The sequence below is a fragment of the Podarcis liolepis genome (genome assembly GCF_965112155.1).
Source record: "Podarcis liolepis genome assembly, chromosome: 7".
In the NCBI taxonomy this organism is placed as follows: domain Eukaryota; kingdom Metazoa; phylum Chordata; class Lepidosauria; order Squamata; family Lacertidae; genus Podarcis; species Podarcis liolepis.
In genome coordinates this window covers 4,889,370-4,910,486 of record NC_139561.1, presented here as the reverse complement: position 1 = coordinate 4,910,486, position 21,117 = coordinate 4,889,370, and the positions used below count along the sequence as shown (strand labels likewise).

Below are 21,117 nucleotides of genomic sequence, written 5' to 3'. Positions count from 1 at the left end.
TAAGCTGTCTGGATAAAATAAGCAGAAATCAAGAAGATTTATGGACTCAAGACAACCACTCTCTCATTGGACTATAATTTGTACTATTTATTGCTTTTGAAATTGGTCTTTTCCTTTCATACTTGGCTCCTCAGTCAAAGGAACTGAAGATGTCCAAGATCCTTTGCAAAAGAATGATCTTAAGAACTGCAAGAACCTGAGAATTTTGGTTTCAGATCTGCACTTTATCTTCTTGGTTTTTCAAACACCCAAATAAACTTTGATCCCTGAACAGTTTTTCTCAATATTAAGTCTCAACAGGAAAGCAAATATCATTTTGTTGACATAAATCTGCTCACCCCAACCTGTAGCCTTTCAGATATTTTCAGCTACAACTCTCATCTTGGTATATTATTTGCACAAAGTCCTGCAAAAATTGATTGTATACCTAAGAGACTTAGCTCCTGCATCTTGTGTTTCAAATCAGGGTATGTTTTCCCATTGATATAAGAAGAAGAATAATCTTGATTTATCTTACAAGTAAGCTTGTAAAATGATCCCTCTTCCATAGATGAAAGGATCTATTTAAGCAGAGTAAGCTGAAATGAATAGCAATTGTAAGGGTATTAGCCTTTTAACAGAAAACCAATCAAAGGCTTAAGCTGTTCCATATGCAATAAGCACAATTAAAAAGTTCCCAAATCTCCAGTTCTCCCAAATGTTCATTTTCTAAGCTTAAATTAGGAAGCCTGCTCTGCCCCAGAGTTTCTGCAGTACTCCTGTGATCCACACATATCTGGTACCAAAACCAATCTGGTGCCCTGTGATTAATTCCCAGTGTTCCCGGATGCGCTGAGTGAGTGCTGCTAAACAACAGGAGGTCATCTTTTAAAAAGTGTATCATCCAGATCCAACTTGCAGCATTTCCTAGCCAACAGCAACTCACACACCTCCGAGAAGTAGCTGCCACTATGGGACTTTCTCACAATGTCCAAAAGATAAGAAGTGGTCTGAACAATATCCCAGAAAAACCAGCTAGCTGGGAAACTAAGAACACAAGAGCTATCCTGCTGGATAAGACTGGGTGGGTATCCTTCATGTCCAACAAGGGCCTGCCAGATTCCTCTAGGGAGCTTATAATATGGACATAAAGGCAAGTACCCTTCTTGTTAGTTCTCTACAGCATCTAATGCTCACTGCCTCTGAATGTGGAAAGCTGCCTTGAGTTATCAGTCCATACTATGAAGCCCATGAATTGTGGGGACCAAGGGAGAAAGATGCCCAAAGTAAATGAGACAGCTGGAGGCAACTTCTAGCCCAGTTCTCCAAGTCATCTCTCAGCAAGGAGATTCCCATGATGAACAATGCTATTCCAATTTCTGGTGCAGTCTTGGGGCAATCCGGGATTCATGGCAGTGGCATTGCTGCTGCTTCTTATCTGGATGGGGCAGGGCTGGGGTTGGGCGCCTCTGTGGGAGCACCAGATTGTCTCCACCATTGCTCCCACACAGTGTCTTGTCTCCCAGTTGCCGAAGAACAAAGACTAGACAAAAAGTTCTTTCCAAAAGCCTAAATGCTTATATTACTGTAGTACATGGGAACAGTTGGTTTAAAGCCCTTCAGAGGTAATTCTAAATACAGCTACAACAAAGGCAAGTTCTCTAGCTGGCAAGCTCTGAAAGTTGATATGACTCTATCACAATCCTTGGCATTCCTATAGATAGGAACAAGGAGGACTCTTCTTAAGGCTGTAAGCATTTCTGCAATCTCCTGCTACATTTGTGTTCCCTTCTCTTTTGACTCCTTCTCCACCTAGGTGACAGGACAGGTGTCTCTCCCCGCCCCCCCCCCAGAGGTGGCTGGGAGCATTGAAACATCCCCCTCTGGGCAGGCAGAGCTACTCCCAGGATAGGATGGTGCTGGAGCGGGCATGCCAGAGAGAGGCTCTGCCAAGGTTGGAGAGGGTGGCGGGAACACAGAGGGAGGTGACACTCATGGCTCCCATTGTGGGGATGTTGGAGGCAAGAGAGCAGTTGAGGAAGGCTGCTCTCTGCCGCAGAATCCTAGCAGATTCTACTCTTGGCCAAACTTCCTTCCGCAGTATTCTGACTTGGCCAGCCCCTGTTGCGACTGCCAAGGTAAATACGATGGTGCTGCTGTCACCAGCCCATCCCCCACTCCAGGCTGCCTCCAGCTCCTGTCTCCATTTACATGTGCATGTCCTGTTAAAATATCAAACTCTGCTCACTTCTGGATTCTGTGCCTTGGACATGCCAGAGTATGACGGGATGCTGGAGTTGGCTTTTATAAATAGGTTGTCACTGTCAAATTCCTGCATTGAGTTTTTAATGGCTGCCATGGCCGTGACCAGCTGTTTGGAAGATGGAGATGAAACAGAACGAGCCACAAAAGGAGACATGCATTCTGCTAGCTGGACCGTAAGAGAATCGTCTGGGATGTGTGTTACGGCTGCATTTCAATTACATTCCCGAGGAAAATTCTCCTGTAAAATGCAGAGCTCCAGAGGTGAACCTATTGTCAAAGCAGTTTATATTTATGAGATACAGCAAAATAGTTTACTCAATTCAAAGGGCAGAACCGAATGCCGTTCTATTGCCATTGTTCCATTACTGATAGAATGTCAGTTTGCCAGACTGAAACATCTCATTGCACTGGTTCCTGCTAGCACAACAGTTTACTTGAATCTGACCCAAAGTTTTTAAAATAATGGGTGGTATTCAATAGGTTTTACTCCAGGTAGACCCACTGAAATGAATATGACTAAATTAGGTCCATTCATTTCAATGGGTCTACTCTGAGTAAATCTTAGTTGACTACCACTCATTTTTTATTTATTTTTTTGCAATGAGGCATTCCCACTCCTTTGATTTGTTAAGAAATGAGTTTTGGAATATAAAGTAATGAATAAGCATCATAAAGGGAAAATGTGTGTGTGAAATAAAATTTATTTCATTTCATTTATGAATCTCTTCCCATTAAATATCCTGACCTGATTTAACAGTAAAAACCACCAAAACAAAAACGATTTCAAATCCAATACAGATACAAACGGGAATAATAAAATCTCCCCTTAAAAAAACTCTCTTCAAGAGAGTCTGAAAAGAAAACAGAGACAGCATGATAGGGAGTTTCAAGATGGTGTATACATCCATTCAAGGAGGAACCTGGCCTGTCTCCACACCAAGACAAAACTGTGGCAGATCCTTATCTAAGAGATATCATTTGCAGATGACACAGCCATAACAGCGCACTCCGAGGAAGCTGTGCAGAGACTCATCAACCATTTTGCCCAAGCCTGCATGGAGTTCACCCTTACAATCTGCCTTACGTAGAGCAACATCCTGGGTCAGAACAGCGCCAGCACTCCATGCATCAGCATGATGACCACATGCTTGAGGTGGTAGCTCCACCACAAACAGCAACTCCTCCATCGATACTGAGCTGGACAAGCATATTAGCAAGGCTGCTATGGCAATGGCTTGCCTCTCCCAAAGGGAGAATCTGATGCTAATATCCCATACCAAGATGAAGGTCTTGCAGGCTTACCTGAGGAGCATGCTGCTTTATGGAAGCGAGTCCTGGGCAACTTCCAACCCTCAGGAGTGACACCTCAATGCCTTCTACATGCGCTGTGTCAGGAAGAATTTGGGTATCACATGGCAGGACAGAGGTTCAAACAAAGATGTGCTCTCCCAAGAACACATTCCCAGCACATTTGCACTCTTGTCCCAGTGATGTCTACTCTGGCTTGGTCATGTCTACAGAATGGAAGATGGCAGGATCCCCGAAGATGTGCTTTACAGGGAGATAGTTTCAGGCACGGACCAACTCTGAGTTATAAAGATGTCTGCAAATGTGACATGAAGGTTGGCAACATTAAACCCTTGCAGACAACTGCAGCACCTGGAGACAATCAGGTGGTGTATCCACAGCAGTGACCAGAGAAGGAATAACTGTTGGGAGGGGTGCGGAAAGAAGAAACGCCATGGTGCATCTGTAACAGCAAAACTGGATCCCTTCACCTACCCCAGGTGTGACAAAACACGTCTCTCTCAGATCAGTCTTTACAGCCACAGCAGGTGCTGTTAACTCTCCAATGGTTTGACTTTACCCCCTAAGGCACATCCATAATATAGCATGATGGACTTCTTGATGAGATGCTATTTGCAGGACCTTTTCTTCTGCAGAGTACAGTGACCAGTTGGGTATATAAGGGGTTATTCCTACATTGCAGGGGTCAGCAAACTTTTCCAGCAGGGGGCCGGTCCACTGTCCCTCAGACCTTGTGGGGGGCTGGACTATATTTTGGAGAGCAAAAATGAACGAATTCCTATGCCCCACAAATAACCCAGAGATGCATTCTAAACAAAAGGACACATTCTACTCATGTACACGCTGATTCCCGGACCGTCTGTGGGCCGGATTTAGAAGGCGATTGGGCCGGATCCGGCCCCTGGGCCTTAGTTTGCCTACCCATGCACTAGATGATCCTTTGGGTCTCTTCCAACTCTGCAATCCTATTATTCTATGAGAATCTTCTAGGTATCCAGGTAACAAGTTGGTAACAAGCTTTGTACACCAGCACCTTGAACTTAAGCCCAGTAGCTAACAGGTAGCCTGTGCAAATCTTTCAGTAGTGGTGTGACACTTAAAGGATTACTGAGAAGCAAATTGAGAAGCAAATTGGTAAACGGCCTTGTTTTAGGAAGGCAGATTACCTCATCATCATCATCACTTTTAATTTGTATACCATCTTTCTATTTCACAATACCCAAGGGGGTTTACAAGCTGAAGAAACAAAGAACGTAAACCTTATAACAATCTAATCCAATACAAAAAGGTGATAATAAAACATAACTTTAAAATAAGCAACTTACCGTATTTTTCGCCCTATAGGACGCACTTTTCCCCCTCCAAAAATGAAGGGGAAATCTGTGTGCGTCCTATGGGGCGAATACAGGCTTTCACTGAAGCTTGGAGAGCGAGAGGGGTCGTGCGCACCGACCCCTCTCGCTCTCCAGGCTTCAGGAAGCTATCAGCAAGCCTGGGGAGCCGGCAGGAGTTCCCGCAGGGCTCCCCAGGCTGCAGATAGCAGCCTGCCGCCGGCGCGCGGGGCGCCTTGAAGCGGAGCGCCCCTTGCGCTGGGCAGACATCGGCCAGCCCCACAAGCTCGGGGGACAGCGGGGAGGTGCAGCGCCGCCATCCCGAAGTTCCCCGACCTGGTTTTGGGGGGGAAATAAAGGAAAAAGGTTTTCCTTTATTTCCCCCCCCCAAAAAAAACTAGGTGCGTCCTATGGGACGGAGCGTTTTATGGGACGAAATTACGGTATATCAAATAAAGTAATATTCAACAATCCATTAGAATAGTATAGAATAATATTAAATATCAGCATATAAAAATTAAACAGAAACCCACTCTTAACAATTATAATAAATAATTTCTAAACTATAATCAATAAAACAATGGCAAGTCACAGTGCATAAAATAATACAATACAAATTGAGAAGCAGAGACTGGAGGGTGGGGCAAGGCAGGTGGAAGAATTCAAATTCTGCTCATTTGAAAAGCAGAAACTCCTCACACTGAAAGAAGATCAAACCTCTCCATTCTGAAGGAAATCAGCCCTGAGTGCTCACTGGAAGGTCAGATCCTGAAGGCTCCAATACTTTGGCCACCTCATAAGAAGAGAAGACTCCCTGGAAAAGACCCTGATGTTGGGAAAGATTGAGGGCACAAGGAGAAGGGGACGACAGAGGACGAGATGGTTGGACAGTGTTCTCGAAGCTACCAGCATGAGTTTGACCAAACTGTGGGAGGCAGTGGAAGACAGAAGTGCCTGGCGTGCTCTGGTCCAGGGGGTCACGAAGAGTCGGACACGACTAAACGACTAAACAACAACAACAACAACACACACACACACTTGCACTGGCAATCACAGGACTTTGTTTTTCCACAATATTTGCTCTACTGATGAAAGATGAAGATGTCAAACTTTATCATGTACTCAAGTGGTAATTGATGATATACACAAGAGCAAAACAAAGCATAATGTTTGCTTAGTTTTGTTGGCCAGTTTTGAACACAGCAGCAATTTGCAGCTGCAAAAAAACATTGTTGCGAGTAATCTGGAACATTTCCTCCCAAAATGCTTGATTGGCTTATCTCTTTGTAAAAGAGTGAAGGAATAGTCACTGGGAGTTGGGATGGAGAAATTGGTCAATTTCAGTTTCTCTTGGTTTCTACTTTCCCCAGTTTTTAATTCTGCTCCCTGAATTTCCATGTCAGCGTTCAATTTATGCTTTTGGAAATACCTGTCAGCATTCTAGTGCGCATCTTTCCTACTCTACACATTTTTGTGGTCAATCTTGCAAGCAATTCCCCCAACAATGTTTTTGTATGTTATTTGGATGCGAAGTATAAGGCAAGGCTTAGTGTGGGCCCAGAGAAGTCCCCAGTTCACCTAATACACCCCTGGTGTATGCACAGTTGACTACAACAACCTGGCACTGGGCTTAGAGGCCTCTAAGTGTGAGTGGAAAACTGTGCACATCCCTGCCTCACCACACAACATTTGACACTGCCTCTGTTATACCTGTGCTGGATACTCTACATGTGCAGAAAGCATTTCAGAGCCCAGAATGGATGTCAGAATCCATCCTAGATTGTACAGTCCACTCTAGAGGAACCGGCAGATCAATCTCCATTTGTTCTGAGGTCAGTCAAAACACCTTGTATACAGCCTGCTAATAACAGAATTGTTATTAGTTATCTATTCTAACCTCCTGTGATGCTGGAAACATAGCTAAGGTTGGTAGATGGCCTTCCAACCTCTGTTTAAAAACTTCTAATGAAGGACAGTCCACCACCTCCCCAGGTCATCTGTTCCACTGTTGAAGTTATTGCCGTCAGAAAGTTTCTCCTAATGTTTATTTGGAATCTCCTTTCTTGCAACTTAAATCCAGTTGTTCAGGTCCTACCCTCTGGGAACAGCAGAAAACAAGCTTGCTCCTTCAATGTGACAGCCCTTTAGAAATCAGAGGGTGGCTCTCCTATCACCTCCCAGTCTCCTCTTTATCAGCTAAACATACCCAACTCCCTCACCAGCCTTGGTTCCCAGACCCCACCCTACCCAGACCCACCAATACTTTATGCTCATACTGAGAAAAACAAAAACTTACCTTTTGCTGGACAAAGTCCAAAATATTCTTGAAGTCCAAATCATCATAGTAGTGTCTTATCCCATCCTGCACAGTGGAATGGAAAACTGAATTCATCTGGAAAGAAGCAGAGTCCCAAATGTGAGAGAAATGCTCTCCAACAACAGATAGGAGGTTAGCAAGGAAAGGCCTTCACACAACATTGCAAGGCTTGGTGCAATCTCCCTTGCAGGGACAACAAATGATGTGCTGTCAGAGCATCAGTTGCTAAACAACTCCCACCCTCAGAAAGCAGTAGTGCAGTGGTACCTTGGTTTAAGAACAGCCCCGTTTATGAACTATTCGGTATATGAACTCTGCAAAACCGGAAGTAGTGTTCCGGTTAGCAAACTCTATCTTGTCTATGAACGGAATCCGAACGGTGGAAGGGCCCTGGCGGTGGGAGGCCTCATTAGGGAAAGCGCACCTTAGTTTAAGAATGGCTTTGGTTTAAGAGCGGACTTCTGGAACGGATTAAGTTCGTAAACCATGGTACCACTGTACTGGCTATAGAAAGGCAGTGCTTTGAAATAATCACGGTCCATTTCTCTTTGTCCTTTTAGACAACAAGCATTTTCATAAACACGACAGGAAGAGATTTGGCACTTTCTACAGAGATGGGACGCGGGTGGCGCTGTGGATAAAACCACCGATCCTAGGGCTTGCCAATCAGAAGGTCAGCGGTTCGAATCCCCGCGACGGGGTGAGCTCCCGTTGCTCGGTCCCAGCTCCTGCCAACCTAGCAGTTTGAAAGCACGTCCGGCGGAAAGGTAAATGGCGTTTCCATGCACTGCTCTGGTTCGCCAAAAAGCGGCTTAGTCATGCTGGCCACATGACCCGGAAGCTGTACGCCGGCTCCCTCGGCCAATAAAGCGAGATGAGTGCCGCAACCCCAGAGTCGGTCGCAACTGGACCTAATGGTCAGGGGTCCCTTTACTTTTACCTTTACAGAGATGGTGCCCCGAAGCCATCAGGGTGTATTCTTGGACAATGTATTCTTGGCAATGGACAAGTGCTGGAGTTGCAAGTGCTCAGCACAGCTCCTCTTCTGACCAGGCAGAGACTTTGTTATGTGCCCAGTGAGATTTGTGGGGAACAGAGCCTGGAACTGAGGACAGACAACTAGAGGCAGGTAGCCTGCTGCCATTCTGCCACTGACGAGGGTCAGCATCAGAGGACCTGGGAAAGATCTTAGTACAGAGAGCTGGACTTGTTCCCATGAAGCCCAAAGCCCAGCTGAGCTCTTATATTCCAAAACATGCCACAGCCCCACCCAAAGAACTTAAAGCAGGGAAAGCGCTTTGGCCTGGAGCAATATATTTGTGGTGCTGTTCCCTTCAAAAACGGAAACACCTGAAAGCTTTTCCTTTGTGAAGGGGTCTCCTTTGTGTTTGAAAAATGGGTCACAGGACACAGTGCCTCTGAAGAAAGCAAAGGGTCTCTCCTGTAACTGGGCACAACTAAGCAACTAAAACTCAGTCCCTCAAAGTTCTCATGTGAAGGACACCATCTTTTTTTTAAAAAAAAGACACCCCCATTCTTTCAACAGCCTTAATTCTGCAAAAGAGCCCCCTCTTTCCATGACATCCATGAACACATTTGTAAAAATCCACACACTGTAGATCCTGTGCTGCATTTTGTGTCCTGAATCCAACCATGAAAATTAAGAAAAATATGCAAATGAATAAGCAAAATGATGGTTGGGGGGAAGGCTGCTCTGCATGGGGCACTGACATTGCTTTTCAATTTTTAAGCAGTTGCTTTTGATAAATTTAATTATGCACATAGCAAAGTTTACTAGAAAAAAGATACATATATAGAGAAAAACCCAAGATGGGTGCAATCAAAGATTCTTCCCATATATTCCTAGAGAACATACCCTTGGGGTTATTTTGACACGGCAGATGCTTCAAATTAAGCAGTAATTGAATCTAAAATGCATTTCACAAATACTTCAGAAGGTTCCTGCATCCCTCAAAGCTGAGCCCCTAATGCCTGAGGAGTTACCTTCTAAAGGAACATTTGCCACCTGACTTCTGACAAAGCCCCACCAGACACAAACCCCGAGAAATATTAATGAAAAGAAGCTGTTTGGGTTTTTTTTTTTGCTTAAACACACAAACTCACCAACTTACTTGGCCTAATTAATTCTGACATGAAAATTACAGAGGTTGGGTGAGCTGGAGAATAAATGTGAATACAAAGAAGAGGAATCTGACAGAGCAAAGAAGGCAGAGCCAGGGAGAAGTGAAGGCATGTCAAGGTGGAAAACACAAAGAATATTTTTTTTATGAACCCCCCCCCAAAAAACCCCCTGTATCCCAAACACAAAACACAAAATGTCAGTTTCAACACTTCCATACTTAAGATGAGGCTGACAGGTATCCCCCCCCCCCTTAAATCCCCAACATTAACTTAAAGGAAAACCACATACAAAAAAAATCAGTTGTCTCATAGCTGACAACCTTGCCAACCTTCTAAAAAGACAGTCAATCTCCTGCCCAAGCAGTTGACTCCCCCAGGGCAGTTCCTACATTCATCTGGAGAACAGAGCCATCACACATTTTGTTTCCTAGTCAGGCATGAACAGTGGGCAGCACAAAAGCTCAGTTGCAAATACAGGTTAGAAATCTGGATGGATGAGATTCAAAAACACAAGAACCTAAGTTGAGTCTGCAGAATCAGGACAGTGGCCAGTCTAGTCCAGCATCCTTTTCTCACAGCAGCCAACCAGATCTGAGCCCAAGAGCCCTCTCACTTGCTGTGGCTTCCAGCAACTGGTATTCAGAAGCACTGCTGCCTCCAGCCGCAGAGGCAGATCACAGCCATTGTGGCCAGTAGCTATCTGCATGGGGAAAACCCTGAAACTCTCCTTGCTGCCTTTCTACATGTGGATTCCCAACATGCCGGGGCTTCCGAACATGGGAAGAGGAGCTGGTGTGTGGGTGGGTATCTGTCTGCACATGCACATGCGCAGAGGAGAGAGCTGGCACCCTCCCACACTGCTTGCCTCACCTGAAGCAGAGCAGCTAGACTCTGGACTCCTGGACTAGTTTGCCACAAAATATGTCAGCTACCTAGAGCTATGAGGGGCTGGCTCTTAGTGCTGCTGCTTCCTCTCTCTGAGACTATGTTTGTCATTAAAAATAAATAAATGCTGGTTAGGTAAAGGTAAAGGGACCCCTGACCATTAGGTCCAGTCGTGACCGACTCTGGGGTTGCGGCGCTCATCTCGCTTTACTGACTGAGGGAGCCGGCGTACAGCTTCCAGGTCATGTGGCCAGGATGACTAAGCCGCTTCTGCGAACCAGAGCAGCACACGGAAACACCGTTTGTCTTCCCGCCGGAGTGGTACCTATTTATCTACTTGCACTTTGTGCTTTCAAACTGCTAGATGGGCAGGAGCAGGGACCGAGCAATGGGAGCTCACCCCGTCGCAGGGATTTGAACCACCGACCTTCCAATCGGCAAGCCCTAGGCTCTGTGGTTTAACCCACAGCGCCACCCGCGTCCCAAATGCTGGTTAGATTTACATTATTTAATTCAGTTAGAAAGCTAGGGTCTGGAAGGCAAATTAAAAGGTGGGGGGGAGAAGTACCACCTTTAAATAAATGATATTAATTGGAGAGAAAGTGTCAATCGGATGCTAACCAGTAAGACTGGTCTACCTGGCAAATTAGTGTGTGCCTTGCACCTCTGTTTCTACAAAGGCAAGATGCTTCTAAAAACAACGAAAACCATCTAACGCCCTAAACAGGCACCAGAGAGCATGTCCAGAATCTGACCAAATTAATCTAACAACCCTAACCTGCAGATTCTGCTATTCAGTGCTCACCTCTGCTCTAGGCAAATAGATATAAAACAAGCCATGTAATTTACAGAACTGTGAGGGGGGAGACTCCATCAGGCCAGGCCTCCTTCCACCTGCCTTGCCCCATCCCCCGGCCCTGGGTCTCCTCATGAGGAAGCTGTGCCTGGAGGAAGAACTGTGAGGGGGGAGACTCCATCAGGCCAGGCCTCCTTCCAACTGCCTTGCCCCACCCTCCGGTCTCTGCTTCTTATTTTGTATTGTATTATGTTGTGCACTGTGGTTTGCTGTTGTTTTATTGATTGGAGTTTAGAAATTAGTTATTGTAATTGTTGAGTGGATTTCTGTTTAATTTTGAAATGCTGATATTTAATATTATTTTATATTATTTTACTGAATGTTGAATGTTATTTTATTTGCATATTGTATATTGTATTATGCATATTGTCTTATTTATATGATGTTAGCCGCTCTGAGCCTGGCTTTGGCTGGGGAGAGCGGGATACAAATAAAATTTATTATTATATTATTATTATTACAGAATTATTAAGGACTTGAGAGTGAAAAGCAGCCTGTGATTGTTGGGGTCTCAGAATTTGTTACACATCCATGAGAAGCTGAAGCTCCTGGAGAAGAACACAAGCAGAGTCTGCTGGGTCCGGCCAATGGCCCATCTAGACCAGCATCCGCTTCTCACAGTGGCTGACCAGATGCCTGGGGGAAACCAGCAAGAGCCCTCTCCCCTCCTGGGGTTTCTGGCAACTGGGGTTCAGAAGAACTGCTGCCTCTGAATGTGGAGGGCAGAGTGTAGCCATCATGGCTAGTAGCTACCAGTAGCCCTCTCCTCTGTGAATTTGTCTTATCCTCTTTTAAAGTCATTCAGATTGATGGCTCTCACTGTCTCCTGGGGAAGCCAGTTCCATGGTCTAACTCTGCATTGCATGAAGATGGAAAACAATCCGTGCAACTTATGGAGTCATTTTGAGCTTGGGAGTGATTTTGGGAGTCACGGCATTTGTGACACACTTTGCACCCATGAGGACTTGGGGCTCCTTGTTCTTTTTGTTGCTTTTAAGAAGGGAGACGGGTTTCCATGGGCAGGGCAGGTGCTGTGCTATGGAGCAGGATCTGTGCACCCCTGGTTGTGCAACACCTGCTGCTCCTGTCTATATCCTGGTGCCAGCCTGAAACATTGCAGAAATGATCTCTCCAAGTTCTGCAGTTTCATCGGGCAGAGATAAATTTCAGTCTGAAAGAAGAGGAGAATAAAGTGTGGAGAAAAGAGCTCAGCACTCAATCATACACCTAATTGCTCTGGCATGGCTGTTAAGTTATGCACACACAGAAAAACTACTTGGGTAAAAAAACAAACCTGCCAGTCCTTCTGAACATTCACAGTCCACTGAACAAGACGATCTCCAGTCTCTCCCAAAGGGGTCAAAACACACATTGTAATTACTCGTGTGGGAGGCTCACCTGCTTTTCAAAGATTATTTCGATACACAGCAGCAGCAGCTCAGTAATAAAGATGGCCAGCAGGACCCAGAAGAACTAGGCAGAAAAGAGAGAAGGGTGGGGAAGAGAAGGGGATTTTGTATTTCTTTAAAGGTAAAGGTACCCCTGACCGTTAGTCCAGTCGCGGACGCTTTAAGAGGTGACAAAAAACCATGAATAATTACCCCCCCCCGGCTTCTATAAGTCAGGCCAACACCAAACTGGGTGTCCATCAGTCCTAGCTGGCATGACTGTGCCCTCCCACCTGGCATCCTGTGGCTGTGCTGAAATATGAACTAGACACAGAACATTCTTCCCATCCTCCCTCCCCCCCTGGGCAGTTCAGCTCCACACATTTCCCCTCCTACCCACCCTTGGCTTTTAAATCAGGTGACAGCAGAATAAGATAATTCAGCACGCAGTGTCAAGCCTTCATCAATGTGAAATAGGAGAGAGAGGGACTCAGGCAGTGATGCCTGGTATGAAAACTGGGGTGAAGGAAGGTCCACTTTCACCTGTGCAATGTTGGAGGACAGGGTTGCATCATCATCGTCACCCACCCAACCTGTACCAGCAGGTACAAGGGCATCTTACAACAAGATAGATAGATAGATAGATAATACTTTATTCGGCTATAAGCCCACAAGGTAAAAACCAATAAATAAATAAAATAGCATTTTACATTCTAAAATATCAACTAAAATATTTCAACGCATACTCTCCTTCACATTACATACAATCTCTAGATGTACCATATTGTGGCCTTGATTATAAAGATGGTGGATAGAGTTTACTAGATTTTAATAGTCATGCAGCATTCCGTGAAGTCTTTTATATGAAAGAACTGAATTCAGGAATCTGGCAACCTGTAATGTTCTATAAGAATCAATGTCCTGGAGTAGATAGGCTAGATGTGATTCAGGTGGTTTAGCAAGAGTTTCCAAAATGATTGAACTCAGAATCCTTGATCGGGGAACAATATATAAAGGACAATTAAACAAGATATGATGAAGGGATTCTATTGATTTGTTGTCACATGCGCATAAAACAGAGGTTTTACCATTAGAAAATCTATTACTAAGCACATTTGAGGGGAACACATTAAATCTGGCTCTAACAAAAGCGAATCTATGTGACGCAACCGATAAGGTAGACAAATATCGAGGTATCTGGGGCATAAATGTAATGCCCTGGTTTATCGGGGAACATGTACCTCCACCTGTAGTAAGATTTTGTTGCAAATCAACCTCCTCCAATCTTTGTTTGATGACCTTTTTTGCTGTAATTAGATCTAAATTTAGTATATCGGAAGGAGAGATTCCATATGTCAACAGTTTGGAATGGATTTTTGTTGCCCATGGGCTGGTAAATTCATCTCTCCAAAGACACTGAATAAGATGCTAATCTTACAACAATTTAAAATTCAGGATTAAAAACCGTTAAAACAGATTACAGTCGTGGGAATATGATGGGCTGTGAAAGCTCTCATCGTGGGAGTCAAAGGCCAAGGAAAAGAGGTTCAGCCCCCCTAAACTCCTCAAGAAGGAATTGGTTCCGCCTTCTTATTTCATCCTTGTCAACCCATCCCAAACATGTTGCTTCCCTGCCCCCCCCCATCCTTCCTGGGCACAGGCAGGGACATCATTTTATTTGTGTCTCGGGCAATGCCTGGGGCTTCTATCCTCCCACCAGCAGAGGAGGATTTAGGAGAGCACAACCATTTTGGTCCACTTGGCACAGAGCCTCAGGGGCACTGCAATTATGATGCAGATTTTGGGGCAAATTTTGGCACTCCACAGGGTGCCACTGAAATTTAAGACCCCAAGGTCTGCCCCTGCCATCAGGCCCAGCATTCTATGGTCATCCTGGTTGGGGTTGCTGGGAGTTGCAGTGCAAAGGATCCAGCAGGGATCCAGGACGGGTATAAACTGGATATAAACAGATTAAGACAAACCAAATTGGTCACATTTTTCTTCTGCTTACATCAGACTAACATTCCTAAGACAATGCAAACATTAGCACAAGCCAAAACACATAAATTAGGGCACTCCCAAGTTACCTTTCCATTACTGCAAATCCAGCATGCTGTGGAATGAAAAGAAGCCTCCTACATAAAACCACAAAATGAGATGTTGAAGCACCAAATTGCCAGATGACACCAAACTGGGAGGGGCGGCTGATGCTGCTTAAGACAGAATCAGGATTCAAAATCACACTTTCTGACAGTGAGAGCTGATCGACAGTGGAACAGTTTCCCGTAGAAGGTGGTGGACTCTCCTTTGTAGGTTTATAAACAGAGGCTTGGATGGCTATCTGTCATGGATGCTTTAGTTGAGATTCCTCCCTTGCAGGGGGTTAGACTAGATCATGGGTAGGCAAACTAAGGCCCGGGGGGTAGATCCGGCCCAATGGCCTTCTAAATCCGGCCCACGGATGGTCCAGGAATCAGCATGTTTTTACATGAGTAGAATGTGTCCTTTTGTTTTAAATGCATCTCTGGGTTATTTGTGGGGCCTGCCTGGTGTTTTTACATAAGTAGAATGTGTGCTTTTATTTAGAATGCATCTCTGGGTTTTTCCGCGGGGCACAGGAATTCATTCTCCACTCCAGCCCCCAAATATAGTCCAGCTCCCACATGGTCTGAGGGACAGTTGACTGGCCCCATGCTGAAAAAGTTTGCTGACCCCTGGACTAGATGATTATCAGGGTTCCTTCCAACTCTACAATTCTATGGTTCAAATGTTGTTTTAAACTGCATTGCCTTTGCCTGAGGAAACCTTTTACTCTTCACTAGCTGAATTCTAGCATTATCATGGTCGGAACAGGGAGAGCTGAAAACATTCTTGCCTTCATAAGGCCATAGCTATAACTTGGGCTCCAGCTTCTTCCTGGACTTGACATAGTTTACTAACTGAGAACTAGTCTTGAAAGCAGACTCCCTCATCCTTTCCCTTCCCCTCCTCCGCCATTGAGTCACATTGCGTGATGTGCACCAATCACAAATCACAGCTCCCCTCAAAGCCACAGATCCGAACCATGTTTTGAAGAGAGTTTGCAAACTATGGTTATGAGGAAACAAGGTATCTGTAACAAAATAGCTTGTTAACATGTACGGTTATACCTTGGTTTTTGAACAGCTTAGTTCTCGAACATTTTGACTCCTGAACGCCACAAGCCCGGAAGTGACTGTTCTGGTTTGCGAACTATTTTTGGAAGCTGAATGTCCGACAGGGCTTCAGCGGCTTCCAATTGGCTGCAGGAGCTTCTTGCAGCCAATCAGCAGCTGTGCTCTGGTTTCCAAATGTTTTGGAAGTCAAACAGACTTCCGGAACGGATTCCATTCAACTTCCGACTGTACTGGAAAGCTGTACTTAACGCTGGACCAAGAAAGAGGATAAAGAGAGTACATGTTCATTAGGCTGATTCTTAATTGTTATTTGCTTCAACCCCACTTGACAGTGATCCTGGCGTGACCTTCATATCTGGCTGGAACCCTCTAATCTTTGCATTCTTTTGTGACAAGAGACATCATCTTCTATTTGCTAAGGGGGCCAAATTCAACAGAGCTTCTTGGAGGATTAATTTGGCTCAAGTGCCTGGCAATAACGTCACCTGCTAAGTAAGGAAAAGAAATTTGGCTCAAGTTCAAAACAGACGAGATAGTTAATAAAGGGTTCAGCTACCAATTTATCACATTCTCAATGGGACAGGAGAACAGGAACAAATCCCTCATTCCATTAAACACAAACGGCCATCAGCCATCCTTAAGAAGCCCATCAGTTCCAGATGCGACAATAAATTACTGTTCCAGCACCGAGTTCGGGGCCAAAATTAATCACTTTGTGGTGCCCTGCTTCCACAATAACCCTGAGAGTATTTAACTGCTTGCTTTTAATTTCATTTAACTTAGATGGGTTTACCACAGGAGAAAAGAATTCCGCAACAGGGAGAGAAGCTTGTTGTCAGTCAGAGATGCAACTGAACATGGCTCAAATAACATTTTGATATGAGAGTAGAAGCTGTTGCTTAGCCTTGGAAAAGCATTTGTGTAAAGAACAGCAGGGGACGGTCCCTTTACAGAACCTTCAGCTAGAAGCAAACTGGATGAAGGGCCTTGGAAGTCCCCAGTTCACCTCCAGCCTCCATTGGAGCAAGTTGCTCACTGTGGAGCTGCAAGCACCAGCCTGTCTTGCTGTGTAGGCACATGCAAAAGCCAAATCAGAACAGCACATTCCTTGGTGGGTGAAGTTTGATACCATGGAAGCAAAGGTGGTTGGGGGACACAGAGACATACAGGGGACTTCAAAGTCTTTCTGAAGATACATTTTATTAAAACAAGGAATAGAGGCGAGTCTGGAGGAGGGCTTAGCTGTTGGCAACTCAGTGCCTTTAGTGGTGTTGCATACAAGGTGCTCTACATCCGGCAGACACAATGTCACACTGTGTTGCAGCTGTTGGTGCTTGATTAGATTGGTGTTCTTTTAAAGTAAATATTTTCTAGTTCAGTTTGTCCCATTAAACAGGCTGTGCTGTTTTGTTCTGTTTGGATCTTCATGAAGGCTTCTGACACTATCATTTAAAGTGGTCTTTTCAACTTATTAAATGGATTCTGTAAATTTTTTACAGTGTCCCTGCAGAGTCTTCAACTCAGAATGTGTGCATCTGGGAACATTAAAAGCACCCATTCCACAGCCTTCCCCAAACCTGAAGCCCTTCGGGTGTTTTGTGCTAGGACTGCCATTATCAGCACCAGGAGTTAGAGATCTGCAGAGCAAACAGAAGGCAATAAGGGGAGGGCAGCCAATGCAATGCTTTGGGGTGCATTTTCTAGGCCTCTCAAGTCAAGTCACAGGCAACAAAGGCTCTGTGCCAGCAAGGCAGACTCACAGCCATGGATTGCCCTCTTCAGTTCCACCCACTGCTTTCAAGAGAAGAGCTGGATTGCTCAGTCTTCATTCAGCTGGAGGGAATCAGACATGCAGCTGCCACTTTGGCTGTTGGAACTCATATACGAAGCTGCCATTGGTCCATCTTGCCAAGCATAACCTCCACTGATGGAAAGGAATTCTCCAGGGTCTCAGGAAGGGATCACAGATACATCAACAAAGGGGAGCCCAACTCACTGGTCACCCGTGTGGCCCCTGCAAGCACAAATGCGCCCTCAGAGACCTGAACTGGTGTAAATGATATACAGCTTTTTTCAAGTCTGATTTGGTGGGACGGGTGTGTGAGAGATTGAGTGTGTGTGTGTGAGAGAGAGAGAGAAAGAGAGAGAGAGAGAGAGAGTGGGGTGGGGTGGGAGAGAGAGACTCTCTGTGCTTGTTGGTTGTACCTGTGTGCATGGTACCCACAACAGCTCCTTCAGTTTGCAAATGTGCCCCAGAAGGTTGACCTCTCAGATTGCAAACCTCACTCTGCACTGACTTCAGGCCCTTAACCTTGGCACTTCTCACTTATTATTTGCCCCCTGCAACCACATGTATGTTACATGATTATATGTGTACTCAATTTGAATTGCTTTATTCTAGCTTCTTTGCTAAACAGATACAGATGCTATCTTTTTTCAAAAGTGGTGGAGTACTTGTTTTGTACACAAAGGTGCCAGTCTCCAAAATCTCCAGATATGGGTCAAATTCAAGGGAAGGCTGTTTCACCCTGCTGAAAATTGGGGCATAATTTCAGGAGGGTTGACTATTTCATGATGCCTCCTTGGAAAGAAGTGCTTATGGCAGTGACAGGGGCCACTCTTTCCCCACCTGGCATGTTCTCTGGCCTCAGAAGGGGGGGGGGGAGGTTTTGCCTGGTGAGCCACCATCCCTCAGCCCTGGACCATCCAGGTCAGAAGTTGGGCCTGGGCAATACCTGGTTTTCAACATAATGATTTTTCACCAGCTAACCATCATGATATACCAGCAGCATATCTTGATGTCTGAAATAAGGAGTGGTGGCTGGGCTGTCCTTCCCAGCAGCGTGCAGGATTGCAGTGCCTCAGCTGAGGAGGGAGGGAGAGAAGGAGCAACCAGGAGAAGGAAGGAAGGAAGGAAGGAAGGAAGGAAGGAAGGAAGGAAGGAAGGCACAGACAGAGGGGCAGCACTCTTTCTTAAAGCACCAATACTGTGGTTTAGGGGAGGTGCTGAGGCTGGCACTGTTCCGCCACAGGAGGGATTGGGGAGGGGAAATGCAGCTGGAAGGGAAGGCAGCCAGCCAGCCAGAGGGAGCCAGCTGTGACAGAGCACGGTCCATCTCAGCACTTCCCGCTCTCCTCTCCTTCCTGCCGCTTGGGAGGAAGCAGCCAGCCAGTCTCACTTTGGGGGAGGCAAAATGGTTTTTGGAAGGCGGCAGCCAGGAATCAGCACACACAGGGACAGGACTTCTCAAATTGCTTGCAATTATACCACCCTGTGGCGTTTTGAAGGCTGTTCACAATTCATTGCCGGTTAAATATAATGAAACGGTTATCATGACATGGGCTTCAAACTGGTTTTGAATGGTGCCTGCACAGGCCTAGCTGGGGCTTTGCTCAAGTCCTCTGACCATACACTCCTCACTGCCCCCTGCCACAAGAATGAATGGCTGCAGACCTGAGCAATGTCCCTTGAAAAAACAGGCAGCTTCTCCCCAGGGGAAGGTGTAACAACATGTCCAGGTCAGCCAGTCTTCAGAAGGCCTCAGGATGCCTCACGGTGCCCCTTGGGTGAGTACCAGCAGCATCTGCCAGAGTGCCCAGTGCCTGCTGTTATCTGGCATGACCTACACTGACTTAACGTATTAGGCTCAAGCTGAATTAAGGCCACATTCACACCATACATATATGGTGCCACTTTAAATAGTCATGGCTTCACCCAAAGAGTTATGGGAGCTGTAGTTTAAAGGTGCTGAGAGTCATCAGGAGACCCCTAGTTCCTTCCCAGAGCTATGGTTCCTAGAGTTTCCTTTGATGTACGGTTAGTTGTCAGATGCTGGGAACTGTAGCTCGGGGAGCAGAATTAGGAGTTTCCTAATAACTCTCAAAATAAAAAAAAATTCCTTCCAGTAGCACCTTAAAGACCAACTAAGTTAGTTCTTGTTATGAGCTTTCGTGTGCATGCACACTTCTTCAGATACACTGAAACAGAAGTTGCCAGATCCTTCTATATAGTGAGAAGGTGGGGAGGGGTATTACTCAGAAGGGTAGTGGGAATGTTAGACGATGAGCAATTAAATAGTCCCGAGATGGTATGTGTGATGTTGTTGGGATGTTGTTGTCCTTCAGCTCTCTATATTGGACAAACAGGCCAAACCTTACGCCAAAGAATAAACGGACATAAATCTGACATCAAGAATCACAAAACAGAGAAACTAGTAGGAGAACACTTCAATCTCCCAGGACATTCTATACAAGATCTCAAAGTAGCTGTTTTACTACAAAGGAATTTCAGAAATAGACTGGAAAGAGAAGCTGCTGAATTGCAACTCATTACCAAACTTAAAACCATGGAGAGACCTGGTCTGAACAGAGACATTGGATTCTTATCACATTATACATGACTAAGCCATTTTTCACCTTCTCACCCCTTGCCTTTTCCTGTAAGACCTATTGCAGTCGTTAAGAGTCATCAACAGGCTCATCTCAGCTATCTGCCAACCTCCCATTCCCACCACCCTTCTGAGTAATACCCCTCCCCACCTTCCCACTATATAGAAGGATCTGGCAACTTCTGTTTCAGTGTATCTGAAGAAGTGTGCATGCACACGAAAGCTCATAACAAGAACTAACTTAGTTGGTCTTTAAGGTGCTACTGGAAGGAATTTTTTTATTTTGACTATGGCAGACCAACACGGCTACCTATCTGTAACTAATAACTCTCAGCATTCTTAACTACAGCTCCCAGAATTCTTTGAGGGAAGCCATGACTGTTTAAAGCGGCATCATAGCAGGAGTGCTGGAATGGCTCTGCTGGTGTGTTTGCACTGAGCCAGCCTCACCTTGCCTTAAGCAGGAGTTGCATTTCTTGTGGGAGACTATTGATGGGGCTCCATCACACCAGATGAGCCACTCCTGCCATTTCCACCAGCAACTTGGTAAGCACATCCTTATAGTTTGGGGCCAAAACAGTGGGCTGACTTGAAACACGCACGCACACTTTCTCAATTCACCACTGAAGAACTGGGTAGCAATTTGGGCGGGTTCTTCTCTCAAACACACATCCCTTTCATGCCCTCTGTAGGAGCACATGGCAGCACTCACTTCATGAAAAAACAACTTCAATCCAAGGAAACTGAAGCTGAGTAAATTCCTGTAACCCCTGGAGTCTCTCACCACTTGGAGGTTGGGGTGATGTGTAACAACACGAATATGAGAAGCCCAAGAGACATCATCTGAGACTGATGACAATAAGGTACAAATTCAAATGTGGATGTGGAAAGGGAAGTGAGATCTTTCCACAACTAAACAGAGAACGATGGGTGTTTATACTTTCAGCTGCCCTGAAGGATCAGAATCCTGTCTCCAAGATGTGCTTTAGGTTTGAAAAGGTGCCTATCACCAGCTCGTTTCTGTCAGGCTTGTCTGTTGCTACACTTGACTTGGCTGTTGCAGCCTTTAGAAGGAATATTTGAGAGCGAAGGGAGGGAGGCAG

At 45.4% G+C, this 21,117-nt stretch overlaps 1 protein-coding gene across 1 annotated transcript in view; it reads right to left on the bottom strand.

Annotated features, from left to right (window-relative positions):
- LOC310711919 (tetraspanin-15-like) overlaps window positions 1-21,117 on the bottom strand; it is a 92,129-nt gene that overhangs the window by 37,967 nt on the left and 33,045 nt on the right. Inside the window, exons 3-4 of the mRNA XM_083514409.1 lie at window positions 12,482-12,556; window positions 7,180-7,275 (exon numbers count right to left, since the gene is read on the bottom strand). Coding sequence (XP_083370535.1) covers window positions 7,180-7,275; window positions 12,482-12,556 — 171 coding nt within the window. The remainder of the gene's footprint in view (window positions 1-7,179; window positions 7,276-12,481; window positions 12,557-21,117) is intronic.